This window comes from Xylocopa sonorina, chromosome 10 (assembly GCF_050948175.1).
Source record: "Xylocopa sonorina isolate GNS202 chromosome 10, iyXylSono1_principal, whole genome shotgun sequence".
Classification (NCBI taxonomy): Eukaryota; Metazoa; Arthropoda; class Insecta; order Hymenoptera; family Apidae; genus Xylocopa; species Xylocopa sonorina.
Genome location: NC_135202.1, coordinates 3800334 through 3826175, shown reverse-complemented (window position 1 = coordinate 3826175; position 25842 = coordinate 3800334). Strand labels below are relative to the sequence as shown.

At 40.6% G+C, this 25842-nt stretch overlaps 1 protein-coding gene across 1 annotated transcript in view; it reads left to right on the top strand.

Moving 5' to 3' along the window:
* Nucleotides 1–25842, top strand: part of Sol1 — a 489750-nt gene that overhangs the window by 447191 nt on the left and 16717 nt on the right. Inside the window, exon 10 of the mRNA XM_076902781.1 lies at nt 2519–2709. Coding sequence (XP_076758896.1) covers nt 2519–2709 — 191 coding nt within the window. The remainder of the gene's footprint in view (nt 1–2518; nt 2710–25842) is intronic.

The following is a 25842-nucleotide window of genomic DNA, read 5'->3' as shown; positions in this document are numbered from 1 at the left end:
GAATTTAGTGGCTCCGCGGAGTGCAGCTGAAATTCTCCCGGCTTCGTTGCGCGTTCGACCGTTTCTCTACGACGAATCCGTTGATTGTTCGACGATAAATTACTATTAAGCAGCCTACGAGTTCGCTGCGAGATTTTCTTGGACGCGTTATTTACGGTTATTGCAGATTCGGGAACTACCATGCGTCTATAATGTATTGGCTACGTCCGACTATGTGTAATTGCGTTCGTACGGGAAGTCGAAACAAAACGTCTGAAGAGTAAAAGAAATTATTTAATATTAACAAACTTGCTTATGGGACTCGAATAAATAATTTGTTTCGATAGTGTGAATGAAGAATATTGTTTCGAATAAAATAAAAATAAATAATCCCTTGCGAAAAGTATTTTTCAATTTAATTTTCACAAAAGCAAGTTTTGCATTTACATAAATATTTAAGTAAAATTAAGTAAAGTTATTATAAAGATTCTTTTACTTCCAGCGTTCGATTTAACCCGTATGCACAATTGTTTGCAAATTTCAATTTCATCTGTTTATGCAGATTCGTGTATCCCTTGAACATAAAACTAAAATTGGTGGTTTACATTAGTTCCGCGTTAATTTCGCTTTAAACAGAAATATCCGGTGTTCGCAATTACATGGTACACGCGCAGGCGGCGGTCCTCGGAGCGCAGCGCGCTCGGCTAGGCGTGCTCCAGTCAGCGGTATTATTAGATAATTAAACACATTTCATTATCCCAATGCCGTTTAATTAACAATACTCCAAAGGTCGGTAACGTTGAACAGCGCAAATATAAACGGAGGTAGGATATACGTTTATTCGGAACCCTTTACCGCGTTCGCGTTGAGAACCCAACCCCCTAAAGCGATGTCCACGTTTTACGATAGACCCCGTATTTATGCGAACGCGAGGCGGAGGCGGTCGAACAGGACTCGGTATCGACGGCGCATATGAAAAAGATCGATCGAACAACGCCAGCGGCCTGTTTCGGCAACGTATCGAAAAGCAATTTGTATACGGCTCTCCACCCGGAGTACTCTAAAATATTACACCGGTTTACGGTTGTTCCGGTTCCGAAGGTGTGAGTATTCCTCTCGGAAATCGGAAGTATCGCGGCGCGCGCCAACCGTATCCCCAATCGTAAAAAAAAAGGAAAAGAGAAAAAGAAACGAAACGGAGAAAAACGAAGGGGGTCGAACTTTATTAATTGAACTGTGTAGATTCGTGATCTTCTCAGAATTTCGACCATCCGAGAGTTGACGTGATTAAATCGATCTTGTTTGTTAGATTTTAAATGGCACGATACGAATAATGGGAATAAATTTGACGGGGAGTTTTACGCGTGTCTTAAATTAGTAACGATATCGCTTCTTCTAATAATTTGGAACAATGTTACGCGTTTCGAAAACTTCACGATTATATTATTAAATACTTTGTGTAATACGTTCAGATAAAAATTTGGCTAATTTTACAGCTCTCGTTAACAAACGTCCAAAGGTAATTAGTATACAAAATATTGTTTGGCGTGCGAACGCGTTGTATCGTAATTGTATACAAGCACGAGATGTATCTGAATGAAAATATGTTGATAATTATTACGGGCGAAGGGAGCTCCTTTCAGAATGTTTCTGACAATAGTTCGGAACAAAGACGAAGAAACAAAGTACTTGGAAGTGTTCGTAATACCTAAATGGTTTGCGCGCGATGATGTTGCGTGGAACGTACGAGCACGCAATTCAGGATAGCTGGTACATGTTCCTAATTTTGGGGAAGCCGTTGCCACAAGTCCTAAAACCCATTACTGATCAGATCTGTTCGAATCCGATGTACACGAGTTTACCGTGCACTCCTGAGCAACCGGGACCTAATTAAAATTACAAATTCCGTCTGCTAGAATTACCTCCAGCGAAATTAAATATAATATACGAACGTTCGTGATCTCGTAGAACCAACGGTGTTATCGTTAATCCCTTCGTTGCTTCTAACTTCGCGCTCCCGTGTAAACATTTTTTACAGATATTTCGTAATTTACCATTGACTGTTCGACGTTTACGTCGCGATCGATTAAAAAGAGTTAAACAAGCAAACCGTGTACAAAGTACATCGCACATACTAATTAACACAAATAAAAGACGAAACATAAATTGCATCGTTCGCGTTAACAAAATCTGCAGACTCAATTTCCTATCGTTCTTTTGCCACAATTTTACAATGCTAATTTGCTCGTGCATTGTCCTCCCACTCGACGAAAACAAAAACCACCGTGCACGTGCATGCCTACATAGACGCGTGTGGTCGCGCCGTTGTATCGTTTCATGCGCAATTTACTCGGTTATGCTAATCGAAACGATGACAATGAGCGTTGTCATCGCCAAAACCCCGCCGATGATTTACGTTGCGCGCGTTTATTAAAATCGCGATAATTCAACGTCACCGCGTTATCAACGTAATTTCGTAGACGGAACAAAACGAACGCCTCGTTTGATATTTCAATTTTTTCTGTTCGTGCGATTCCAGATGCGAAGACGAGGACTCGTTAGTGGCGTACGTGTACATAGACAGGAAGAAGGAGAAAATAGATTCGTTTTGCGGCGGGAAGCAGTCCAGGCCTATCATGAGTAACGGACCACGGCTTTCCTTGGAATTCAACGGAATCACGTCGTCCCGCGACTCCCGTGGATTCAAAGCTGTGTATTCCTTCACCGAAAGTGAGTAAAAAAATAAATAAATCTCCCCCATTTCCGTTGGAACCGTACCGCGTCGAGCGGATATCACTTTCGCGCTGGATGTTTCGGATTTTGTTTGAATTGGGATATCTTGTAGCTCGCCTATGGATGTTCCGGGACGGCTTCGTTTTATCGGTTTCGAAATTGTTTAAAAAATTCCAAACTGGGAATTGAGCAATTTTCTGCATTTTTTTACTAAACGCATTACATTTTATATTCTGCAATCCTTCACCTTTAAATTCTGTTTCTCAAAGTTGCAAAACCTCTGAAGTTACGATCAGGATAGGCCAATAAAAGTCGACGCGGCGATTCAACTAAGTTTAAGTAGATTTAACCAATCAATGAGTAAACTGCGCGACGCGGCTAACTGAATCTGCTTACAATTAACTGGATCGCTCTGGCTCGTAATCTTTATCGATCTGTCTCCATTCTACAATAAATGGGTTGATATTTCATTCGTACTTTTGCGAACTGACAAGAGAATGAATGTTTATTTGCAATATTTCTATAATTATATATAAGTTGTAATATGAGAAATATAACAAAATTCGAGACATCCTCAAAATTGATACGATGTTTCTTTGAATTATTAATAAGGGAAATGGTCGAGCACTGATGGTAAGTGGGTGACAATAAATTCCAATTTATACAGATAAGGTATTTAGGTGAAGTGGTCAGAGAGAAAATTGGTTCATCGAGTATTTTCCCTAAAATATAGGACTTATTTATATTCGTTTAATCGAACGTGTACCGCAAATAACGAACCGCGGGGAATATTAAGTAGGATTGAAAGTCGATACGCGGATCTCACCTCGGTTTAATCAACAGGCCGTGAATTAATGTCGTCAGTCGTCGAGAAGACAATTAAGAAGCGCTTCATCGCGAGAAGTGCTTCGCGTTTTGACGCATTAAATTTCCTGAAGCTTTAATCGAGATTTAACAGAGCCGCTAAATTGGGACGAGCTTGATTTTATTCAGATACGTATTTAACATGAAGTGTGTACTACTTTTATTCTAAGGTGAACGAAAATATAGTAAACTAACAATATAGTATCATACTAAAATCGATTTATCAAAATAATGAAATTTTCATCTCACTTAAAATCGAAAACATAATTACTTATTATATAATCACATTTTTACGCGTAACACATCTTGAACTATTCATACGTGTTTCTTTCTAAACAACATATTCAGCCGTTCAAATAGGACTGAAATCCCTATGAAATACGTAGAAACCGTTTGTACAGAAATCGATAAAACTGCGACTAGCCAGGTATCAGGCGTATATATAGTGGACCAAGGGCATAGAGTCATTCAACAACTGTACAGAATTGCATTTCTGTCATCCATATTTTTTGCAGGGAGGCTAGACTACGGTGTTCGATTACCATTTTGTAAACGATTCGAAATTCCATGGATTTACCATGTATGTTTTATTTGCTACGCTTTCAACTCTTCTCCGATCCCTTAAGCCAGATTTCCACTCGAACGAATGGTTGCCATCGGATGTACGCCAATTTAACGATACTTCCAGATATTCTCATTCTTTAATTCGCTGGATCAACGATCGATGGTGTTGATTTAGTAAAACCAATTGCTTTAACATCACTTCGCACGCAACTACACACAATGACGTCAAAAGGTGTGCCTGCATTTTACTTTACCTAGCCAACGAACAACGCTACCAGACACACTCGCGTGCCTCCATACGCAGCAAAACTGAGGCTAGTAACGACCCGAGAAATTACGTCCAACTCTTTGCTTCGTTAACACGGCGAGTAGCGTTGCCAGTCGTGCGGCGCCAGTTAAATTGACACGTACGCCAGTAAAGGAGAACCAGCGTCAGATATACGCCAATTTCGTAGCGCGAAAAAGCACGCTTGTCCGTGATTTCGCTGGCGCAATAATTACTCGACCCGGTTACTTTGCACGAGTGGAATTTACATCTATCCATATGCAACAAAACCGGCGCCAATAATTCTGGCACGCGGAAACCCGGCTTAACTCCCACCACCGTAGTCCTCTTTGCTCCGCGCGCACCCTTACATTCTTCTCCCCCGCGCTCCATCTTTCGTCCATTCTCCCCTGCCTCGAGGGGAATAAAAGCAATTGCCTCCTTATTTTACTTTTACTCGTCTCTCCTACATTCTTCCACATCCCCCGTTATCCCTGTCCCTCTCATTATTTCCTCCCGTTACGCGCACCCGACACCCCACCCCTCTCGCCTCGCCTCGTTCCAAGTAAATTCAGATATCGTCGGAGCCATAAATCGTCCGCGATATGTGCCCGCGTAAAGATAGACGATACGCATCATTGAGAATAAGTTATTGGCACGGGACGTGTTCGAGACGTATCATCGGCGGATGACGTACGGTCTCGTGAGCGCGCGCGCGCGCACGCACGCCACCCTGCGACCGGCTCGCTCCCAGTATCTACCCACCCCTTTCTGCCGTGTGCCTATGTCCCGTCAAAATTTCAATTTCCGTCGAGCATTCTATCGTGATGGCAATGTGTCTCTCTTCGTACGGCCGTTCATCATCCGTGCCCGTGGTTCAGGTTCGAGTCGCGCACGCTGGCGCGCCCGGCCTACGGAACAAATGGATCGCGAAGCGTGTTTGTCTTTCGCCCCTGGGAAGACTCAGCCCATCGCTGAGCCCGATACCCGTCCGCGAAACTCGAAACTCTTCCTACTTTCTCCGGCGCAACCGCTCGGAACGGGCACCGCGGGGGGATAGTCGAGCGCGGAATCGTCCAACAGGAAAAAGGAGGAATGGCGTAAGGGGCGGACGGGTACAATGGATAACGCGGAGGGGTGGCACGAATTTAAAAGCGGATCGAGGAAATTCGGACGGGATTAAGCAACGGTTTACAAGTTCGCCGCGACCGCGGATATTCCGGTTGAATGCGGGAGAGCGTTTTGATACCGAAACTTTCGTCCTGTTTCGGGTGGAAGGCATCCGAAGATTGCGGTGGTTAGCGCTCGGGCAAATGGGCAAGACGCTGGGAACGACTTTGGCGGGAATGCGGAACGAAAGATGCTGTGATTGTTCCACGCTGGTTTTATTAATGTTGTATATCTTGCGCGAGTGGTAGTGAAGGTAATGTTGGCTAACTGACTGGCTGAGAGAGGATATCCGAATGTATCCTTCGATCGCGACATAAAAGGACTTTTCGAACGTTTTTGCGGAAGAATTTTTTAGACGTTGTTAGAAAATGGGTATCATGAATAATCAACAACGATTCACTTTTTATAATAATTGTTCTTTTATTTCTACGCACTGGAAGTGACCTTTCCCTAATTCCCCTGTAGAGAACCGAACTGAAGTTAAAACATACAGAAACGCATATCTGAAAAGAAATGCCATATCTTCTCACTCGAGGATAAGAGATTAATTTTTGTATTTGATTTTCAATGAAAACCAACAGACATTTTTTTCAGAATTTTCGATCACTCATATTTTTTATGCTTAAGGTTACGTGCACCTTATTAGGTTATTAATAACCACAATTTATATGTAAAATTTACGCTTGATGGTAAATTTACGTTATACATTTACAATCGTATATTTGTAACAGCGCACATTTTAGTTTTGGACTTCGTAGCTGACATGAAAATGCACTGAGAAGTGCATAATAAAATGTGCTATATATACGAACTGTTACGAGGAACTAATTCCAAGTCAGTGTCCCGCGATAAAAGTAGCTTCCATAAAGCAATTGTTGTAATACCGACGCATATGTGCTATTACATATAACCATAAACTTTAATAATAGTGGAACTTTTGCTATTAAAAAGTTTATGGTTACATGTTGTAACAGGGCATGTGTGTCGTTAATATAACAGCTTACAGTTACTCTTATAAAAGCTACTTTTATCGTTTGACGTCAGCTTTGTACTCGTTAATACAAAGAAACTGGTGTAAAACAAACATTTCTGTAAAAGTGGTTTTCCATATTTCTCATTTGAATTATTCATAACAGTCTAAGAAAGGCGATACTAATTCAACAAAGTCAATAAAAGACGATAGAAATAATTTGTCTGCTTGAAACTATAATTTTATATTGTAATTAGAAATTTTATAATTCGATATAAATTTATTGTAAAAAATGTAGCTTTCTATGTGATGATTAAAATTCGTTTGCTAAAAAGTTACAGAAACTCGCAACTGTATGTTATCTTAAACAGTTTAAAGAAAATAACACCACTTTCCAAATGGCTACGCAACCTATCTCACTTTTTGGACGATTGTGAAACTTGCTACATACAATTTCCTGGATATTTAAAGTTCCCCAACTTTATCTTTCCGAAGATATAAAATGGAGTACTGTAGTCGACAAATATCGAATAGTGATTCTTCGAAAAATATGACCAAGTGTGAGCCAAGAAATTTCACGTAAAAGTCCCATTTCTGGTCAAAAGGAGAAAAATATTACTTTTCTTTCCGTTTTCTTTCCAGCGAGAAACGCAATTTAAACCGCGTTAAAGTATATACAGGAGAAATATATTTCTACACACAAAAGATACAGAGAGTGTCAATTTTAGAAAGTTAACCTAACACATTGCAAACTGTTTGTGCGGGAAAGCAATGGCCGCGTCGATTTAGTTTTGAACTTCAGAATTGAATGGAATGTTTATACGAAACGTCGCTAACATTTGATGATATATGCGAAGTCTTTTTGAAAGAAACTCAGGCAAAATATCCAAATATATTTCTATAGTTTACGCGACGATATTCTGGGCCATCCTAAACATCGTCTAAAACAGCTTGCCCGAAAACACTCGCACACTGCCCCAAGCGATGTGTGCTTTACCCAAATTCGATGCATGTACGTCCATCGAGGGCCGCGTTAATTTTAAGTCGCAAGTTTACTCTGTCGACTACTGACATTGTTATCCATCGCTCGTGCACCAACAGCGTATTGTTCGTCAACTTCCACAAAGTAGAAGAGGCGGCTATTATTGCGTAATTGAAACGCGAGCAAACGGCGGAAAAGAGAGTCTGCGGCGCCGAAGTTCTTCGTTCTGAGTCGAGTCGACGCCTAACCCCGGGGAGAAACGAGCCGCGATAACGATAAAAAGTTTCGCTTTAATTGCTATCGCAGGATATCCGTCTTGGGAAGTTCAAAGCGGGAGTTCACGGGCGAACGAGAGCGGCCTGGGTGGGCACCCATCGCTCATAACCGGATTTTTCACTCATTTTCGAGGCTCGATGTACGCGCGCGCGCGTGCGTGCGTGCGTGCGTGCGTGCGTGTGCACGAGTCTTTGAAATTGAAAACTATTAAAATAAATGGTAGGAGCGCGCAGAGAGGGGTTGCGCGGCACCCCGCGCGTTTCAAAGCGTCACGTGTCTATCTAACGAATCTATTTTTCAAACGCGACCCGTCTGCTCGTGTTTCGGTAAATTGACGCCACCGGAAGCCAGCGAATTTCCGCCGGCTGGGAAACCTCGCCGGTTCGCGGATTTTTGCAAAAAACCAACGAAATTGTCCGGTGACCCTATAAAAGTGTTTTTCCTTCTCCCGCTGTCCGGGCCGCGACCCCCAAAGTGGTGCCGGAGATTCGTAGCTGCGCAGATTGAAAACATTTTTCCACTTCCTATTAAACAGGGCAAGGTACACGGACGGGGTTCGCGCGCCTGAAACGCGTAAATGTAAATAACTTTGGGACGCGCGTGCACCCAGGGAATGGTAATTGACTTCTGTTTTTTGTGCGGGATTTTCCGATAGCAATTTTATACTGTTCCTTTCTTGTAATCAGCCGTGCGATCCTGTACTTTATTTAGAGAATTTCAGGAGTTTTGATTTAATCTATCGCTAACATCGAAAGTGCAATTAGATGTAAGTTGAGAGGTCTCCAACTTAGATTTCTTTTACTGACAACTTCTAACATTCCACATCCACTCCATATTATTTCTTATTATTCAAAAATGCATCTTAAGCGTACTCTTCGATCGATTCGTCCACACATTTGACCATTTTTATTCTCTAAGCTCGTAACGGAGGGGGTAAACATTTATTATCGCTCGATCCAACCGCTGACTTTGTACCAGAACGGATAAAAGGAGCCGCGTGCATCCTACGCGACCAGCGTTCCCTCTCAAAACGGTTTTCGAACGCAAATCATCCCCTATAACCGTCCACGGGTGCACCGGCAGGTCTAGTCGTAGAAATCCTGCCACGTTCCTGTGTTCCCCGTCAACGTGAAACTACGTTCCACCTATCTGATCGACGATATATTCCTTATTCCCGTCGACGTCGCGGATGTCGATCGCGTCGGGACGGGGATGACTCATTTTCAGTTCTGGGCGAGGGTGGGCGCGCGGTCGGGGGTTTCGACGAAATCGTCGGCGCGCTCGTTCACACCCGTTGAATCCCGAGCAGGGGCAAGAAACGAACGCGCGGCCTGGGCGGGGGACGGCGGCGACGACTGGCGCAAAAGGACGACGTCGTCGTCGGCGACGGACGTTGGGCGAAATCGACGCGAAACTTTCGGAATTCGGTGAAACGAGTTAGATAGCATCGATGGCCACCGCACGCAGGGAAACGGTCCCTGGCCGACATATTCTTCCTGACGTTTTTCGAAAAACTACCACGTCGAAGTGCCTGACGGATTTACGAATCCCTGCCAGCGAGATCTTTGCCAAGAATTTCGAAAACAACGAGGTCCTTACGCTGCTGTCGCGCGGTCTGTCGATGCACAGCCGTGTGCACTTATCGATCCGCTGATACCGGAGAAAATGTGCGGAATGCTCGGAATAAATTGTGCTCTAATAATTTGCGAAATATCCTTTATCTAAATTTTATCACTTTGTTGCACCTGCTTTCTTTATTTATTGCCCAATGGCTGTCAAGTTGTAATTACGTTACATTTTATGCACGATAATTACAATCGCTATTTTTTTCTATTTGTTGAACGCTACGAAACTTTAGTGCACACGTTCCTCTCATTTTTCCCCTAATCGAGATTCAGAATGCAACAGAGAAAAGTCGCAAACAACTGTATAAGACTGTTCTACGATTTCGTCGAAATTACTCATTTGAAATGAAAGATTTACCGTCTCAGAATTAAGTTATACTCGCAGTACCTTTAATCACGGGTGCACGTAGGCAAATTCCAATGGATGCGTCGCGTGACGCGCAAGCTGTGTCGAATACTCAAAACTTTCACCCACATCCGCGGCTACGTATTAATGTAACCTGGCGTATTTCGGTTCCAAACTTCGCCAGAGTTCAGATGCAATATTTCCGGCGTATCCCGCCCAAGTCGATACACGCTTATGTACGTACGTAGGCGTGCATCTTTGCCAGCCGCTCCTAATATTTGAGAGAAAGTAAAAAAAAGCATCGTCTCCGCGGGTTCTTGCCGCATCTTTGCCGCCCCGTCTGCGTTCGAGTCGCTATTTGCATCAAGCTTTATCCACTGTAATATAATCCTGCACCCTTTTTCGAAAATGCGCCGTAACCAACATTTTTCAATCGTGAAAATGAAAAAAAGTATATTTTGTAGAAATCTATGAAAATAGTGGATCTGTGATGTGTAAGAACAGTCTTTTCTTCTTCGGTGTTTGCTTTATATTTATTCCTTTATTTGTACGAAAAGAATATTTAATTTTGCGCCACTTCGAATAGCAATCCTTTAAATATAATTTGCTAGGTCTATGAAGTGTAAGAACGCGATATTTACTTCTTCGAAGTTTGCTTTATATCTATTCCTTCATTTGTACGAAACATTTAATTTCGCGCTACTTCGAATAGCAATGCTTTAAATATAAATCAAATTTAAATATAATAATAATAATTGTTCCATCTATCGTCGAGGTAACAATTTGAATTCGTTATTATCACAGTTTCGGAAGCTGTCCATAAAATCGTAGCGATCCTTCAGGAAATGAATTAATTCACAATTACGAGTATCAGAACTCGTCGAACGATAATAATAGGAGGGGTCCAATCGCGGCTTCCATATTCGATACAACCCCGGTAGGGGAACAGCGGGTGAGACGGAGACGGAAAAATAGAGGACGGGAAAACGGATCGCGTCCGGAAAAACGATACCCGGAATCGTCGAAGGCCGGCTCAAAGGTAATCTCTTAAATAGAAACGTTCGAATGGCCGTTTTGCATTTCGCGCGAATTATTCCGCGCGAATAACGAAACGAGCTGCCGGAATCGTTATCGTTGATTACAATTGCAAAGTTGGAAAGCGGGCCAACCAGGCTTCCAGACAGCCAGGACGGACGGAAGGAAGGAAGGAAGGAAGGAAGGAAGGAAACGAAAGGCGTACCACCGACAGGAACTCGGTTACACACACTGACGAACCGGCGCACCGGTCGCCTCCGAATCTTTTGTGATGTAGATCGCGGGACGATTTTACGACAGTTATGCTCCTCGAAAGTGTGATAAACAGCCCGCAGCTACCCGCATAGACGCGGAACTTGAGATGGTCAAAGGCGAGGGTTTGGCCCCCCTACGTGTTACACCGCGTCGGAGGGATTCGAAGGTTGCCCGCGTTCCGCCGCGTGGAAGAACATAAATTGCCGGCTCGTATATACTTCAACATTCTTCAACGGCCCGGTATTATAAAAGTTCCGCGGAAACTTTATCAATTTAACGGATTCGGCCACGTGTATCACGGGGGAGGAAAAAACCTGCTCACGCCTTTCCCTCGACTTCCCGCCGCTTTCAATTACGCGCCCCACCGCGAGTAACCGCGCGGTTCATTCGATGGGTGTGACGGTGATTGCTGGTAAGTGCCCAGCGAGTGTCGCATAGTGATCAGTTTTACGAATCCGTCCAACGAAAGTACGAAGTATGAACGTGTTTCGAGTAATAGAAAGTTAAGTGGATTATTGAAGTGGACGTGAAATGTGTCGTCATATCGTTGAACCCTGTTTCCTAGAATATTTTTTCTGCATCACTTGTAACGTAAGATCGAAAAATGGTGAAATTCTTAAGGGTTGATTTCATCCCCTTGCAGTGATTTTGAGCAGCAAACAAACACTACGTAATAACTTTCCAATTTTCTTGTAAAATTATGGACAGTGTTATTAAATGGCACATAAAATGGCATATAAATTGTATAAAAACTTGCACCACTTGAAGCTCAGAAAAATAATGTATTAAATAAATGAATTCAACAAGAGCTTGTATTATCCGAAAAGTCGTCGCCAAGAAACACCTACGCTACCCAAAAATTGTCAAAGTGTAAGAAACCCGGGAGGAGAAATGGAAACAGTGTAGTCGGGGAAACGAGCTGGGGAATAACGTAAAAATGGCACGTGATGCTTTCTAACAGTGGTTACAATAAATACTGCAAACACAGAAAGGTAGCTGTCACTGTTTCTCTGATGTCTCGATACCAACCAGGCCACGGTGTTAGCTGGAAACTAACGCTTCATCGTGTACATAAATTCGACTGGATATCTCACGTATATACAGGGTGTTCATTTAGTGAACGCTTGAAAAAATTTCAAGCAATTTCTAAAAGTAAAACTGGCACTAAAATAAAAAAAAGAGAACAGTAATAACGTGTTTAACGCATCGTTCGCAAGAAAAATAATTTCGAATATTCTTGGTGTACGCGTGTACCGATAGGAGGGAGTTCGCAAGTCGATGCAATACGGGTACCCGCTATGTGGGGTGCAGCTGTTCAAGCTTTCTAACTTATGAGCAGCTGCAATTAATGCACGCGTACGCGATGGATTTTCAAAGTAGCTTTACAATTATTCCAAGTTTATTAAGCGTTACTTAATCGTTATTGGACACCCTGTGTGCAAGCAAGGAATCTATATCGCAGAGAAAACGAAATTTCCACGAGAGACGATCTTAAAAAATTGACGCTGCGGCTCGTCCCAGCACGGTTTTATCGACGCAACGGGCTACTAAACGTACCATTTTATTGGACCGTACGCGCTGCAAATACTAGGCATGGTTGTATAAACGTGAACAAATCTCAACGGTAAAACTAACACGACGAAATGGCGAACAGATTTTCATTGTACTGAGTAAATTATCTGTAAAAAAGGATCGTACAATTTTTACCGATTTAAAATTGAAATGTTCGATAAAAAAAAGGTATACTTGGATTAATTTTCTTTTCTTTTATATCACGTATTAAATAATTACTGTAATTCTGTGTTTATGCAATTATTTATTAAGCTGTAACTTTCTGAAAAATAATATTTTAATATCGAAAGCAAATAAACACGAAACGGAGAGGAGACCACTCTATTTACGTGGATAATCCATAAGTTATTGTGGCATCGCGTCGAGCTAAAGATTGAGTAGGCTACTGTGCGATTGGCTGACTTTAAGATGCTTATGGCAAGATATATTTAAGATGAATGATACGAGTTGTTGTGAAAAAATAATGCGCAGACACCTTGTCAAAATCTATCATTTGAAGAGAGCGGATTTTATATTGTTTGTTATAATTTGTAGAACATTATTTATACGAATAGCACTTGAAGAAACAAGCGTGAATAAAGTGCGCGTTAAAGCTGTAGTCGTTGAAAAGGGTAAAAGGAAGGAGATTTTGTGTTAAACTACAAAGTCAAACCAAACTCCAGTCAAATTAAATTCTAGAAAGTTGCCACGCAAGTTAACTCTGATCTCTGATAACGCTTATTTAACGGTAATTGTCTAACTGTTTCCATTTGCCTCGAAATTTACAGAAAGTTCCTCTCCGATGTAAAATAACAGAACTCTAATTACATTTCATAATTAATAATCAACGTTAAATTATTTTCACTGGAATATTGAGCATTCGAACACAGTAAATAGCTATTATATGATAATATAAAGGAACAGAAAACAACCTTTCCTACAATATTTATTAGAAATATAAAAATAGAAATGAGGATGTTATTAATGTTAAGAGATTGTTAGAAGAATATTCGATACAGCGTTTCTCAACGTTAATTCGAAAAATAAGAATTGATAACCAACCAGTAATAAAGCAATAACGATGTCGAAGGGATTCCGCAGAATTCTGTAGTCAGTAGCTGTTGAAAAGAATTTCTGAGAAGTTGGCACGTCGACGAGTTTTGACTCGCAAGGATGATGTATAGTTAAATGTAGATTTCAATTCATAGCCAAAGTCGAAAAAGTGAGAATACCAGCTGAAACTTTTTTAGTGGTTTTCCAAAGTTCCGACGTTTTATGGTAAAACTTGTTGAACGACATAACGTAACTATGCGACGTTAGGGAATTTGAGAAGCGTTTGATTTAAGAACGAATCTCTTTGTTTTTTCCAATAAATATTTTACTTCTTTCAAAATCTGACAAAATTTCTGTGCTTTTGTACTCGACTCTTACATCTCCTGTAACTTGGAGTGATAAAATGGTTCAAAGTATGGATAAAACTTGAAACTGATAAAACAGAATTTAGAGATTAAGAATTTCAACTTGAAATTAACAGAACTATTTTAAAAACGACTCAACGCTGAATTTTTATTCTACTGAGTGAGAAAAAAAACATGTCCTGTTCCATTCACAACGCACACACTGATATCAGAACCAGTTCTACGTTTAGCACCCGTTGGTACATCTACATTCCCGTGTTCATAACGATACTATTCTGCACCTCGGTTATTTAAAGGCTCGACACGCACCAGTGACACTAAAAAAAAGAAACTCGAACAAAGCAACAATAAAAGAGTCGATGAATGACAAGGTAAAGTGACAGGAAATAGTTCCCAATGTTCAAACCATTGGTCCAGACATCCGACAATACCGAAATCCAGTTATCTTCCCAGTTAGACAATCCGAATGACACGACCCTTTCTCTCTTTCCCTTTTTTTCTAATAATAGACATCCATCACGCGTACAAGCGACGCGCTCACGTACCAGCTTCAAAGCTGAAACTTTGTTGGCGCGGTTAAAAGGAGAGCGTCGGTCGTTCCGTCGGAAACTGAAAAACCATGGCGCCGCGTGCAAACAGTCCCCTGTAATTTCCCGTCACTTCGAGCCGCCATTCCCGTGTAATCGAGGGCGTTGTTTGCAAAACAGCCAGCGCCGTCGAAAAAGAATGGGACCAACGCTGGCGAACAGGGTAATTCCGAGCGGAGAACCGCGACGATGGTCCCGCGAAGCAGTCGAGGGTGCCTATTGCCAGCGCGATGCTGCGTTCTAATTGAATCGCCAGTTTGAGGGGCGCGGAGAGAAGAACTGGGAGATTTGACTGGAAACGATATTTCGAACCTCTCGTTCGTCGAAATATGAAACAGGGGGAGAAACGAAATCCTCGATCGAAGAGAGTTTTATTCACTTTCTACTATCGATGCAAAGTAGTATCGATGTTGTTCGAAAAATATTTGATTATTGCTATCGAACAATCTGAAGAGCATAATTTTATTAGATATTTTGTAATAAAGGGCAAACCTAAAAATCTAGGCCAAAAGTTACGGTACACATGTTACGTTTAATTATAAAGTGTAACATATTTCGTATATTTATTAATAAAATTCCATAAATTTCTCTTTTGTTTACTGAAATTCATTTAATTCGAATAAATGGAATGTATGAAACTTTCCTAATTGAAATTACTATACACGTTTATTGCACGGTACCTGCGAGAAGAATGCGAAACGTGCGTTTATCGGGTAATTTAATTAACCAACTTAATTAACGGCAATATTCAACAACCAAAAATGTTCGATAAATAAATAATTAATGTTCAATATTCAATAAATAAGTGTATACTTAAATTCGTTAAGGTGAAGGGAATAAAATTATTCGTCCTATTTGCAGAGTCTGCCCGGTCTTAAATTAATTACAGTTATGTTACCATTGAATACAAGCCCCGGCAATCTGCTTCGAACTTTCTTTCACATCGCTCTCTCTCAAATCCCTCTCCGCATTGAATATCCTATTTATTAGCGGTTCTTTCAGCGCAACATTCAACATGTACAATTTGACGAGATTTAGGTATCACTCTAAACTTCGCTCTTGATTGTATCTTGCCAACAAACTCGTAATGAAGCCCGCAACCGGATGAGTACATAGTCGCTTCGTTCCTTTTTTCGCGGCCTGGCTAAAAATTGGACGGGCTATTAAAGGGTTGCGCGTAAAGCGTACCGTACCGAGTCGTAGAATCGTGGCAATTATTCGCATTCTGGTAGTCTTGACACGACCGGAAGTGCAGGAGGAAATAACGTTATGAGGAATAAATTAATATGCAAAGCAGTTACTTTGAACAATCTATTACACCGTGTCTATAAATTATTAGTATGCTTTTGATAATTCGTACAAGAAATCTAAATTGAATATGTTGCCATATTGCTTTCCTTCGTGACGAAGTCGGAAAACTTAAATTTTATCGCCTTTAAATTGAAAAAACTAATACACCCGTGTTATCAAAAACTAAGCAGAATAACTTTGAAAAATCTGAATTTCAAACAAACATAAACAAATCATTAATTAACTCCCTGTAGACAGACCGAGTCGACAACACAAGCGAAGTTCTACTTTGAAGTTCCTCCGACGCGGAGAGCGGACGAAGTCAATATGGCTGACTTCAAAACTAGTGAATAATGTATAACCAACACTTTGAAAGCCTAAAACGCTAAAATAACTTGAGTCTTCCGACTAGTAATAAAAGTAGCAGTACAACTAATTCTGTCCAAAGAAGATGAAGAGTTCCACAAAATTAATAAACAGTTGTATCATTTCTATTTAAAAACCCACAGAAAACGAACCTTCCAAGATTCTTAAGTATACTTTTAAATAGGTCACCGAGTGCACACACTCCTTCCAAATCCATTATGATCCAATGCCAAAAGATCCGCTGCAAATAGCGCAAAATTACGTTTAAACAAATCAATATTTGTTTGATTCGCTGTACACTCGGCGAGCCTTTCAGGCCTCTCAAAGGGATATTCCTAGGCCGCCTCTATTTATACAACGTTGCACAGTCGCAGGTGCAAAAACAAACTGATAATCCGCGCCTAATAATAAAGCGTTCGCTTCAAACGACCGCTCGAACAACAACGGTACCAATTACCCTGACAATCGGTCCGTTCGTCCAGCAATAATTTCGAGTTTATGAACTAGCCGCGCGAAAATGTCTCTAATTTCCTTCTCGCAGAGCTGTGCTTGGTTGTTGCGCGGGAGATGGAACAAAACCGTGGAACGCGTAACGATCCACAAACGCGCGCAACAAGCAAACGCGAACGTGGTGGCGCGGCGTGAACCAAAATGGTGGAGAAAGTAAGCTGGAGGGCGCGTGGACGTGTTTGATTGGTGGCCTGGTATCACCAAAGGTAAATTGTTTATTCGACGTATAACACGAAGAACTCAAAACCAAGAATATGAGACCTCTATGTTATTTTATAAAAGGCAGCTTTCTAATAATATTCTAACGCGTCTCAAACGTTCATTCCAATCAACCGAATGTCATCACACTTTGGAGCAGCACTATGCGTTATGAATCCCCTAAATTCTAAATGGTCTTCGTCGCCATAAACCTCCCATCGAAAACACAACGAGGCACATACGGACAGACGTTTTATTGGGCAAACATTTCATTCGAATAATGCCCAACCCTGACACCACCGGCTTTACGAACACAGGGGTGAAAAAGAACCGTAGAAGAGGGGTAACAAACCACAGAGCGTAACGGGAATATATCTCGCGAGGGGAGCAACCAGCGCAGCTACGCGTTCTCCCGTTGGGCTGGCCGCAAATGAATATCCGATCGCCGCTACGTGGGGTTCGGCTGCGCGTGTCTGTTATCCAACGATACCTTTAATCGCGCGTTATCTTCCGCGAGCAATCGACAAACGTCATAAAATCGAGCGCGATCCTGTCACAGATCGTGGGCGCAAAATCTCCAAATTCAACGATCGCCCTAGCCCCAGGACGAGCGTGGGTCGCGTGGCAATCTGGTACGAACGTTCGATCACGTCCAAGATCGATTCGAAACAGTTGTCGAGTTGCTCCTGTTACGTTTGCTCCCCGAGACTTTGTTAGCGGACGATGTCGGACCGTGCAGTTTTAGTTAAATCGATATGTTACGTGTCGTACTCGTGTACGAACATCCTACGTATAATATTTCCGGTGCAGTTTGCGCGGAACTTCCACCGTATCGTAGTCGGGAATATGTTATCGTGGATAAGCACTTGTGGAGGAGAAGTTCGGTACCAGCCCTTATTGTTTCGCCTGGAACGCGTTTGTTTTGTCCTTCTTTTCAACCCGATAGGAATTTGTGGCTGAAAGATTCGAGAAATTTTCTACGATAAAATTTACTGATAGAATTCACGAAATATTTAATTTTACGCTAGTTTCTACTACTTTACACGTAACTGCGTAGGCTATTGTTCAGCTAACTTTGAGAGAACTTTAAGGGATGATTTTGGAAGTTCCCAAATGAGACGAAAGTTGTGAAAAATTTTGTGCTAGTAATAATACACATTTCATACTATAAATGTTAATAAACAAATTATATAAATAAAGGAGGCTGTATTTCCAGTTTATTGAATTTTTTAAGCACGTTGTTTAACAGAGTGAAATCGTAATACGTTCTTTAAACGGAGAAGAAGGGATGCTCGAGCGAAAAGTGATCACGAGGAAAGTTTAGAATTAATGCAGGCTCGCATATGAATACGAGCGCTTTCTTAATTAGAATTTCTACGAGTGAACGGATTCACACCGCGTTTGAATCGCGGATATGTGGGACGAATTAAAATCAACAGAAGTTTATACCTTCAATAGTATTTCTAAGCGAGCGCCGCAACTTTTACACATCGCCACTCCTCATATTTCATCAGTATAACGTTTTCATTTAGGTCGAGGTTGAAAATTGAAGTGTCTGTTGACCCATTAACTCTTCCATTTAAACCGATGCGCTTCGAATCGAATCCGCGCTCAAATCCCATATCAATCGAAATCTTCAGACCTAGAGGATACTCGTTGCCTTCCCTTTGTGGTGGAAACATTTTTCAACCATTCATAACCTTTCAATTGTACTCTTAATTATCACAGTCTCTGAAACTCTAATCCTCACAGACGTATATTATGTAATAAAAATTACGTAACGTTGTTAATCATTTTTTTACGTAAAGACTAATTAAAGTAGTTCACTCGAGTTGAAAATAGTTCGAACACGTAAATATTTAATGCCAAGCTAAGCAGGTACGAATTCTAGACGTGCTGTTGCACTAAACTGTAACCTGGCTGAAATATTTCACTCTAGTCCCTCCCTCTGAACTTGTGCGCTAAATTTTCTGTTTGCTCCTAAAATCCACCTGGCTAACAAACACGTATCCACCAACAACACGGTCGCATTAAAATCCAAATGAACGTCTGCAAGGTCGACGCTTTAGCAGAATAATCTCCCAAAAGAAAGCTGTTATTTATTCATTTATATCTATTCCACTTATATCAATTTAATTAATGTCGATAAGGGGGAATCGATAGAATTTTAACGATTGTTTATATCAGAGAAAATACTAGAGTTTCTTGCAGACACAGATTTTTCGACATTCGTGTGAGAGGAAATATTATTTCAGCGAACTTCGCCTGATATCCTATCGATAATACACGAGTTCGCACTTGAAGCACCGAATGACTCGATATAATTTTTCCATTTATAATCATGCGCCTTCTATCTGAAACATTCCAATGCAAACTATCTAAAGTCGTAAATTTTACGATGCGTTCGAAGTTAATCGATTTTTGATGAATATAAACGAAATAATATACTCCATATCTGACCATAGGTATATTACAAATCGAGTAGAATTCATTGGGAGAAAAATCATAATTTATGTATATTCTGTTAATAATGCACAGAATGAGAAAAATGATAGAAAAGTAGATTGCCATACTGCTCGCGCAACTAAACTGAAAAATGCTTCGTCGATGATTACCCTAATGGCCTTTCAAAATCTAAACGCGCGCATTTGCAGCTGGAAAAATGAACGGACGATCGATCGCGGAAAGCAGCGAGCTCGTAAACTGCGAATTACAAAAAAATCATAAAGCGTCGCGCGTATATATTGTTCGGCCATGCGAGCGGGAATACGACGTGGAAAAACAAATCTTTAATTAACGATAACGTATAACGAAGAATATAAAGTAGACCGAGAACGTTGTATCGCGACATCGCGATCAGACATTTTTATCCCGCTGGCAATAACGCAGTGACAATTAAAGGATGTTATGAACAAACATTGTTTATTCTGCATGAAATTTCCCGTATTTGTCGGGGTGGAAATGCTTTTTGTTATTCGTCAATTAATCGTGGCGATATATCGGTGGACGTGCGAATGTATTCGGGAATAAACGATCCGTTAGAATGGATCTCGTTATTGATAACGAACCTGCCAAGTATCTCTTGCTTTTAATTAATTAAGTCCCATATTGCTCTGCTTGCGATTAGAGTACAATCGTAATGCCTAAGTTCTCTCCTAGCAGTGCTAGTACGATAAATATGAAACGTCTTTCAAATAGATTTCGGATCTACTTTTCGAAAAACACAATAACCAGTAATCTACATCTACGTCTAATCCTTTGTAAAATTGCTTCATCTCTGCGAAATGGAATGATACAGCCGGAAAAGATGAATATATTCCGGTGTCGTTTGTGTCCAACATAATATGGTAAAGGAGCTTAACAATATTCCTGAAAACGAGTTCCAGAGCTGTTTCCAGAAATGGGAACACCGTCTAATCCGCTGTATAGGTGCACAACGGAGTATTTCGTGGATAACAATATCCCAGCCGTTAATGTGCGCTACGAAAATATGTTTGCAGATGCATATTAAAGATCAAACTATCCTGCTACTAATTATTGTTTCTGACACTTATCAGACGACAGAAATTACCGATTGTCGTTCGATTATAACAGACAAAGTATATTCAGCATAAAAATGAATGAAACGTAACCGATATCAGACGAGTCTGCTGAAGCAATAGTGATCTAGAATCGCGTTCTGCGTCGATTATAAAATTTAAATACGATCGTGATCTTGGTGGCATTTATTCCGACAGAAAAATGTATAATAAAGGTAATAAATTGATACGGTACGAAAGGAGGACGGTCAAAAATTGAATTACCGTCTCGTTAACTGATACAACAAGCGTAACTGTCTTATCGCTTATCTGTAGCAGCCGTCCGGCCGTCGTGGAACGCGAAACAGTAATGGAATTGATTTTAGACGTTATCAGTTATCCGAATCAGGAATAATCAGCCGTTTCTGCAATATCCCCGGTTATTCCGCGCTAAATTCCAGCTGGGAATATGTGGTGCACATATAACGGCCAAATATTTACGGTGTATCCAATCATTAGCGACAACAAAATTTACTAAAAGCAGATGCGATGATGCGCGTGCCTTGTGGTCGATTTGATCGGCTGGTAATTATAACGAGCAAAACCACCCCGTTCATCAACGGCTGATATGCATATACGATTGGTTGACCTAAAAAATGCAAACATTGCGTTAACTAATTCTGGCCGGCAGTTTATCTGCGTCCGTGAACCTCGTTAAACGATCATACGATTCAATTCTACCATCTAATATTCCGCAGCAATAGTTTGTATCGATTATTTTCAATCATTTTTTTATCGAAAGGGATGAAAGAAACAATGGCTACAGCGTTTCGTTCGCGCAGCCGCGTGTAACTAGGAGTTTTAATCGAAACACAGCGCCGCTTTGGTAAAGCGAGTTTAACGTTGGTAATTTATTTTTTAGCGAAACAAAAAAATAAAAATTTGAAAAATTCCATCGCAAATTAAGTTCCACGGTGGGTCTGTGTTGTTCTGAGCGAAGGCGCGCGGAAATTCAATGGCTGCCGGCGAGCTGCGGAACTTTCATAACTGTTTACGCTCGTTTTAAATTCCAAGCAAACTGCCACCGCTCTAAGGTTGCTCAGTCCTATTGAAATTTTTACAAATTTCATCTTCTAGTCCCGTTGTCGCGAGTTCGACACTTCCGAGGAAAGGGATTTGAATTTTCGCGCGCGAAATGCTCACTGAGCATGGTGTTTCTATACGAATGAAAACGTGAGTAAAATTAATGCAACGAGCTGCGTTTTATCATTCGAGACGTTAATTTCTACTTTTTTCTACAACAAGGAAAAGACGGAGGAGGCAGTTTTTAGACACATTTCATGAACACATTCGTTGATTGCGCGAGTGCTACGCTGAATGAATTATTGTTCGCTCGAAAATGACATATATCGCGCATAACGTAACTCCAATGACTCACCAGCAAATTATTACAACGCCTGTTAATGTATGCTCGAGCATTCATTATATCATCAATGGAATCAATATTTCCAACCTATTGTATCCCGTCCAACCCGCAAGCCATTAAATGCTTGCCACACTGTTTAACTGACAATGAGGTATTCTTCTGTCCAAATTCCGTGAGCTACATTCCATTCATATGAATCTAGTATCCAAGCATATTAAAGTTACCATTATCAAAGAATACTTATCTCATTTCATTAAAATTCTATTTAAATTCGACTATCTGTGAACAGAATTCTTCTTACGAATTAAACTAGAAATTGTACAATTTGAAATAATAATTATTCCTTTATAATTAGTTTTTTAGGTCTGATCAAGCAGAGGTATCTTTCTTTTTTAACTGTACGATTGTTAAATCAATGGGATAATCATATCATAGAATGAAATACTATGCTGACCAAAAATCACACACGTTCAAAAAGACTACAGCTTAAAATACAGATTAAGGATCCTACTTGATACTATCGGACATTGTCACTTCAACGAATACTAATAAAAAGTATTTGCACGCGGATTCAGCAAATGTAAAGTCTGAAAAATAAAATATTTCAGTAATGTTAGTTTGAACATTACGGAAATGTTGCAACACTTGCAATTAGTGATTCCCTAAGAAGGAACTTTGGGACTCTAATTAAAAGTTGGTAATTCATAGGTATCTCGAATAGCAATTAAAACATTCGTGAATGTCGATAATTTTGTGCTCCGTTTCCGTAATATTCTAAATCGATATCTTCAGCAGGGAGTAGAATGTGGACTTTCGTGGTGCTCAAAAATTGGAAGGCGATGATTCTTAACTGAATCAACGAAACGCAGCAGTTTCAGACAGAATCGCATTGGCTTACACCTGTGCTTAACTACACGGTGTTCTAAGTTCCTCAACTTATTGTTAGACAGCTGGATTACTCCAATATAACAGAAATTCTCGCGGATACTGCATTATATGTAGCACCACCTAAGTATTTGCAGAGTTTCAAATTCCAAGGATCAATATTACGTTCTACTCTCTTGCAATGATATTATTTCAAACTAATAAGGACCGCCATGCTTCGGTCTACATAATTATTACAAACAGCCATTTCCCACCACTATATTCATACCTGTAAACCATAAAAACTCGGCCTTCGACCTCAAGTTCTTTTACATCGCACTAAAATGAACGAACTCCATGCTCCGACGTTGATTAGAAACTCTTTCTACTGCTCGAACGGAATCTTACTATGGTTCTCAGTTACTCCTCTAGAAGCCACTTCGTCATTTCGACATTTAGTGCTCAGAAGCCCGTCGAACGCTTCTTAAATTTACAACAGGTTAATCGCAATCGTGAATCGCGAAACCTGCTAAAGTGGAAAGCACGTTTCGTATCTTTCTCGAATTCGCATCTTCGTACAACGTCGAAACGAGCAACGGGAAGGTGGCGCGTGTAAATCGGGGCGTTGGTTAGTCCCATTCTCCAAGGGGAGAGATGAAAGTCGGACGCAGCGCAAGTTCGTTGTTTCGAAAAGCATAGAATCGCGGCAAGGGGAACGGAAGTGGCGCGCGAGACACGCGTGCCCTCTCCTCGTATGGCGGATGCTAAATGCGAACAACGGTTCCAGAGCCGCGCGACGTTCAGGAAATTTCTTCAAGAGCTCGCGTTTATTGCGTTACTCGCGTGTTAATTGCGGAGAATCCACCGTGTGCCTGTGAATCGTAAATAATTATGAGGTAAAGGGGGTGTGTATAGAGGACGCCCAAAGAAGACGGTATCAAGGTTATACAAAATTTGTGTTAACGTAACGAGGTCGAGGCACGTTTTCGCGAGCCGTTCCACGAGATTAAACTGAATAAATCCTCCGGTTGCACACTTTCAGAAGGAATTTACGTCCTCAATGTAGATATTCGTATTTAAATGATCATTTTTCAATGCAACTTCTCATGCATCGTGGTTTATTGTTAGTTTTACCTGATTAAAATCTCTGATTCAAAACGCGAGATATCTCGCGATTCATCTGCAATGGATTCAAGAGAATAGGTGTATAGAAATTATTTAGACGAACAGAATAGCTGGGACTGTTTGATCGAAAGGGCAGAATAAATCGATGCTTTATTAAGGTCTGATACTGTTTTTTCATTTTTTAAATTATCCATTAAATCAGATCTGTATCATATAACGAGTCGTTACTGTCCAACAATTAGTTTTCCAACTTTATTGCACAGTTCGTTGTTATTTCGTTTATTGTACGGTAACAAATGTGTAAAACAACTTTTCATTGAATAAATTAAAACTAAGTAAATTCATAACGAATCAGGTTTCTAAAAATGAAGAGGAATTGAAATTTTTCACGTAAAAGCAGTGCACGGTGTATTTCTCTGAAGCAAAACACGCGACATTCTACCGAAGCAAAATAATTACGGGAAGGTTCCACGAAAGAACTTTTCTCTTTAACCGAATTGTTGTTTCCCAAAGTTTCTTATCCGTTCTAGGAATAAGTAAGTATAAACGGTTGTATGACTTTTATCAAGCTACAAAGCGCGGGAATGATATAGGTCAAAGAAATAAATAGTTTTAATTGAAAGAGGGCAAAAAGCACGCGTTCCGCGCGACTGAGAATGGTCGGAAACGAAGAAGCGATTGCTAAATGAAATCCTCAGCCAAGTACCAAAAGAAAGTCCACTCGACTCATAACTGGTACCACTCGCTCACCGAGAACCAAGGACGAAGTTAAATTTTTATAACTTTCGCGACTACAGCCGCTGCTTTCTCTGCTAATATTTGTCGGAACGGAGCATTTTTTTCTGGAAAAACACGCCCGATAAGCCGTTGAATAAATACGTGCAAATTAAAAGATGATACGAGACACGCGAAATATCGCGACGGTTTCGAAGCATGGAAATTTATGCGACTTTATTTTCAAAAATATCCAAGAAAAATAAAGTTGCGCGAGAATGAAAAACGTACGTTTGACAAAAAAATAATTGAAATTCTATTCTTCTCCTATCTCCTTCTCTCCTTCTTTACAAATACAAATATTAAGTACAACGCTCGTTCTGACAGAATTACTTCTTCAAAATGTACCGTATAATTTAATAGGATCGCAAATTATTCAGAAAACTTTGATAAAAAAGAAATTGAATGAAAATCTGGCGTGATTATAACGCGAAAGTTCATTTGTGCTTTGCGAAATCGTACAAAATACGCGGTGTCGGTATCAGTATCGTTCGTTGAAACGAATGAACGTAAATGTTGCAATTTAAATCGCTCCATTGAACCAGGCGGAACAAGTTCCGCGATACGTCCATCGCGGGATCTTCTATCGCCATTCAAGTTATTATTGAATAAATATCTTCTGTACAAAATCGTGGCGGCTCGATTTTCTCTTTTATGCAGATTCGATAGAAATTAAATCGGGATTTTACGGTAATTTTACGGTGTCTGCTTTCTTTACCGGCGACGGTTAGATAACGTGCTAAACCTTTCATTCGTATCGCGCACGGGGTGCACGATTCAAACGGATATTTCACGTTTTCGCCAACCTCTTGAGATATAATTTTCGTGCAAATTATCATGCGGTGACTGATTAATGAATTTCTCTTCGTTAAAGGTTTTTTATTTGAATAAAACTTTTGTCCCCAGCGAGATTAAATTTGAAAAACGGCGCAAGAGAAGGTGAAGCAGCAGCGATGAGAATGCATTTTTTACAGATTCCCACGATCACGTCTTTTTATGGCATCTGAGATAAATGAGCGACGTACCGCAACAGTTCCGACATTGTCGCTCGCATAACGCAAAAAAAACAGTTTCGTCGCTGAAAATATTTGATTCGATGATTCGATTGTCTGTAACTAATTTCTGTTTACCAGCGATATCAAAATTGGCAA